The sequence below is a fragment of the Zosterops lateralis genome (genome assembly GCF_965231275.1).
Source record: "Zosterops lateralis genome assembly, contig: HAP1_HAP1_SCAFFOLD_111, whole genome shotgun sequence".
In the NCBI taxonomy this organism is placed as follows: Eukaryota; Metazoa; Chordata; class Aves; order Passeriformes; family Zosteropidae; genus Zosterops; species Zosterops lateralis.
Genome location: NW_028154567.1, coordinates 45,510 through 50,545, shown reverse-complemented (window position 1 = coordinate 50,545; position 5,036 = coordinate 45,510). Strand labels below are relative to the sequence as shown.

At 58.6% G+C, this 5,036-nt stretch overlaps 1 protein-coding gene across 1 annotated transcript in view; it reads right to left on the bottom strand.

The window, feature by feature from the left end:
* Nucleotides 1-3,898: 3,898 nt before the first annotated feature.
* Nucleotides 3,899-5,036, bottom strand: part of LOC310923570 (class II histocompatibility antigen, B-L beta chain-like) — a gene marked incomplete at its 3' end in the record, with an annotated part of 3,330 nt that continues 2,192 nt past the window's right edge. Inside the window, exon 4 of the mRNA XM_083885521.1 lies at nt 3,899-3,937. Coding sequence (XP_083741647.1) covers nt 3,899-3,937 — 39 coding nt within the window. The remainder of the gene's footprint in view (nt 3,938-5,036) is intronic.

Genomic DNA, 5,036 nt, shown 5'->3' with positions numbered 1-5,036 from the left:
AGTTGTTCTTTGTACCCCGGTTCAGTGCAGTTCTAGTTTTAGTTCCCCTTTTGTTACAAGTTGTAAGCTTCTCCCCCAGCCTTCCCCAGATACAGCCCCTCATTGGTTTGCCTTTCCCTCCTTGGGTACCTGTCCATCACATGTTAGGAAACCCTCCTGCCCTGTCAGTCACTCCAGGACCTGTCCCCCAAGTCCAGAAGCTTCGATGGGAGATCTCTGGGGACTGGCTGGGTTGCAAGCTTTCCCCTCCTACCTCCTGTTCATTGATTGATGCCAATGCATGTTATGTCAGCAGACACTCCCCAGTTATACCCCATTGGTTGTATGTCTACCCACCCTGAGTTCCACCCACTGTATAAAACCCTCTCCCCCTTGAGATTCAGGGTCTCTCTGAGGCACTGGTCTTCGGGTGAGGGCTCCCTCCCTCCTGCCCAATAAACCTAAGTTCTAGTTAAGCCTTTGAGGGTCCCGTCTTTCTTCCTCTACCATCGCAACATGGCAGGGCTGGTGGGCAGCCAAGATCCCACTGACTATAGATCCTGTGGGGGCGTGTCGGGGCTGGCCGAGCATTGGAGGACACGCACCACCACAAGACTGCGGTAGACAGGGACGAGCGAACGGAAGATATCGCGCTGTACGGTAAGACAGGGCTACCCTTCCCCCATAACTGTTGCTGTCTGTTATGTTATGTCAGCCAATAGTTAGGCCAGTTCCATAAGCAGAAGGAAGTGACGACACAAACACAGGTTATATATTGCCATGTAACTCGTGAATAAACGCCATTTGCCGTCCACCATATTGGTGTCTGTGAGCTCTTGGCCCGAGTGACCTGAGGTGGTCGCCGTGCCGTTCCCAAACCAGGTCGCCACGCCTCGGAGGAGGCAACAGACCCCTCGGTGCTGCCCCGACCAGCCCTCGGTTCTGCTCTTTTAGTGTCGGGGAGCGGCCACTGCCAGTGCGGTTTTTGTTATTTTTTATTCTATTCTTTACTGCCGCTGCTTCTCGCCACTCTCGGTGCAGTTCTTCCGTGACACAGGCGGCGCAGAACCCTCAGTGTGGTTCTTTTCTTGTATTTTATTCTATTCTCCATGTTCAATTCTATTCACACCTTGCACCCGCCTCGGCGCTGCCCTTCTGCTCACACCCGGCAGTGCCCATCCCACAGAGCGGCTCTTCAGTGACACTGGGCACCAGGGACCCCCCAGTGTAGTTTTTTAATTCTATTTTACTCTATTCTCTGTATTTCATTGTGTTCACCCCCTGCCTGTGCTTCGGTGCAGCTGCTTCAGACACGAGTGGGGGAGATGCCCTTGATGCAGCTCTTTGATTGCATTTTAGTCTTTTCTCTCCATTTTAGCCTCTCCTTTCATTCCCACCTCGCCCGCGCGACTCCTCCATGGACCCGGGGCGGCACAAACCCCTCGGGGCGGCTCCAACAGGGCCCCGCCCGCCGCCGCTCCCCGAGGCCTCCCCGCTGCTCCCCGGGGATCGGACACCGCAGGCGGCCCCGGCTCCTTCCTCTTCCTCTTCTTCCTCCGGGCGGGATTGAGCCCCCGCCGCCGCCCGGCTCCTTCTGCCGCTCCTGCCCGGCACGAACCGGCGGTGCCGCTGACGGGGCCGCAGCGCGGCTGCCCCGGGACTGCCCCGCGCCTCAGGGCCGGGCCGAGGAGTGACCGCACGGCTGGGGAGGGACCCCGCTGGACAGGGCAGGGTCTGACCCCATGGACAGATCCCACCTGCCGGAGCAGGGCAAGGCTTCCTGTCCCTAAAGGGGGAAGCAGCGGCACAAACTGACCGTAACTCCCATCCCTTCTCCCTGCACCGCTGGGCAGAGGAGGGAGGGAACCGGGAATTGTGGTGAATTTTCACATTCGTCGTTATGAAGCAGAGTCACGAGTGGAGCTCCTCCTTCAGCTTCAAACGGGGGAATCCAACTTGGGCTCTGGGATTTCCATAACCTCAAGGTGTTACTCGGTACTGGACACTTTAGTTTAGGCAATATGAGGCCCTTCTGCAGCAATGTCTCTCTGTTTATTGTCTATTTCCCCCCAGCCCTTGTCCCCCTCCCGGAGGTTTGCAGGACGAGCCGTCCCACAGCCCTTCCTGCCCCGGCACCCGCGGCCGCTCCGGTGCCGTCAGGCCCCGGCTCCAAGGGAAACCACAAACCCCTCTGGAAATAAACCCGCTCTGGGGGAAAACCCTGCAGGGGGATTGAATCCCACGGACAGCCAGGGCTGAGACTTGGAGATTCCAAATGCTCCAAGGGGCCGGAGGGAACCGCGCTGGGACCTCGGGGCCTCCCTGGCGGCACCTCCGAGACCCCCGAGCAGAGCGACCCCTCCCGCCCCCCAAAATCCACAGGTTTGGGTCAGCTGAGGAAAAGAGCTGGAAAAAGGGACTGGAAGGGGGGTGGACCCCGAGGGGACCCTCAGCCATCGCCCCAAAAGGAAGAGTTTTCTGCAGGAAAGCTTCCAGAAACCTGGAAGAAGCCGGGGATGGGGAGGGGACTCGGAGCCCAATTGGGGAGAAAAGTTTAATTGGGGCAAGGAAAGTCTTATTGTGGGGAGAAAATGTGAATGGAGAGGATTTGAATGTGAGGGCATGATTTGAACTGGGGAGAGAAAATGAAGTGGGGGAGGATCCCCCAGCCCTCGGCTGTGCCCTGAAGGTGCTGCCAGAGGTTCCCCTGCTCTGGCCCCCCAGGCTGGGGATGTGGAGCTGCCGCTGCACCCCGGGAATGTCTCAGGATAGAAACTCCATTCAAGCTTTTATGGTCCCAGTCACTCCCAATAAGGTCCCAGTTGTCCCCAACATGGTCCCAGTTCCTCCCAGTCATGCCATGTATGGTTCCTTTCACTCTCAATCCCTCCCAGTAGGAGTCCAGTATGGCCCCAGACACTTCCAGTATGAACCCACTCACTCCCAGTCACTCCCTCTAGGATGTCATTTGGCCCCATTGTGGTCCCAGCTGCACCAAGCATGATCCCAAAATGAGTCCAGTCACCCCCAGTATGATCCCAGTAACTTCCAGACATTCCCAGTATGAGTCTGGTTTGATCCCTGTCACTCCCAATATGATGCCAGTCACTCCCAGATCCTCCCAGTATTATTCCAGTCACTCCAAGTGTGACCTTGTCAGTCCCAGTACGATCCCAGTATGACCCCAGCTGCCCCCTGCATCTTTCCAACTGCGCCCTTTCACCACTGCTACGGTTCCAGTCACTCCCAGTATGATTCCAGTTACTCCCAGTACGATCCCAATCATGCCCAGTATATGCCAACAGCACCAAGTTGCCCTCAGCATGTTCCCAGTAGTCCTCAGTGTGGTCCCAATAAATCCCATATCATCCCTTGTGCCCCAATTCTGGTCCCGCTGGGTCCCAGCCCTGGTATATCCTGGTGTTCCAGTCTGTCCCAGTCCATCCCAGCCTGTCACATTCCGTCCCAGTCCCTTCCCGGCAGCCGCCGCTGTTTCCCGGATCCTGCGCCCCCCCGCCCCCGAAAGCTGCCCCCGCACCCCCCAAGATGCTGACGGGGATCGGGGGCTTCGTGTTGGGCTTTGTCTTCCTGGCGCTGGGGCTGGGCCTCTGCCTGTGCAAGAAGGTCAGGGGGGGTCCCGGGGGTCGTGTCCCCCCTCCCCCAGAGCGTGTGTGCCCCCCCCCCCCCAGGGCCCCCCAGCCCGGTGTCACCCCCTTTTCTCTGCCCACAGAGCTCCTGAGCCGCAGGCGCCGCAGCCCCTCCCCGTGGCCTCGGGCCCGGCCGGGACCCCCCGCTCCGTCCCCGAGATGATTTTGGGGGCCTCGTGTGTCCCCCCAGCCCTGCTGTCACTCTGACCCTGCCCAGCTGCTCCCAGTGTTCCCAATAAAGCTTCCCAGTTTATGGGGGGACCTGCTGCCGTTTATGGGGGGCTCAGGGGAGAGACTTGGAGGGACCGTGACTGGGGGAAGGGGGTAGAAAGGGACCCAGGGCGGATCAGGAATAGGGACCCCCATGTGTTCCCCCCTGTGTCACCCCGCTCTGGGGGGGCCTTGGGAAGCACCTGGACCACAGCACAGCACCCAGTGAACCCCAAAATGTGCCGGGACCCCCCAAAGCCACCAGGGAAATTTGAGAAGGGGGCGCGTGGGGGGCGCCCAGGCCGGGCCCAGAGCCCAGTGCTGCCCCAGCCCGGCCTGCCCCGGCTCTGGGGATTAGAAAGGAGGAGGAGTGGGACCCCTCCTAATGCAATTTTGGGGGTCCCAGCCAGCCCCTTCCCCCACTCTTTCAGGTCCCAGCTACTTCTTTTCCCCCTCTCTTCCACAGCCTTCCCCACTGCCCCCCAGTCCACCACCCCTGTCCCCATGCTTGGTTTTGGGGGGTTCCAGGCCCCTCCTGCTCAGTCTGGGGGTCCCATCCACCCTTTCCCTTAATTCAGGCAGTTCCTGGCAGCTTTTTCCTGGGAGGAATCCCTGAGTTTGGGCATTTTTGGGGTGCAGATCTTGAGAGGGACAGCTCTGTCTGGCTTTCCCCTCCCTGTTGTGGCCTCTCAGCTGCCCCCAATACCCTGGGGCTGCAGGTCCAGGTCAGGGGCTCCTTGAGCAGCTGCCCCAGAACCTCCACCCGTGTTGCAGCCTGTTTTTATTGTGTTTTCAACTGCAGCTCAGTTTCAATGGTCAGTTCTATAACACCCCGCCCCCTATTTTGTATTGTTCTAGTGTTATTTATCTCTAATGGATTGCCCCTTTCCCCCTGTATTGTTGGTTTTGCCCTGGTTGTCTATCTTCCCTAGACCTGCCCTGCCCTCCTCCTACAGAATTGTCAATCCTTCCCTAACCCTGACCCTTCTTCCAGACTGTTCCCTTTCAATCCCCCAACCTTCCACGCCCTAGTGGTTACTTTGGGCTGTTCCCTCCCCTTGTGTTCTTTCACTGGTCTATGTATTGTACTCCTGCCTTGTGTTCCTCCCCCATGTGACCCTTATTGCTTGGAAACTGTGTCCTCTCCCAAGACCTCCCCCGCTTATAAGCCTCTGCCAGCCCAGGTTCTGCCCCCTTTTT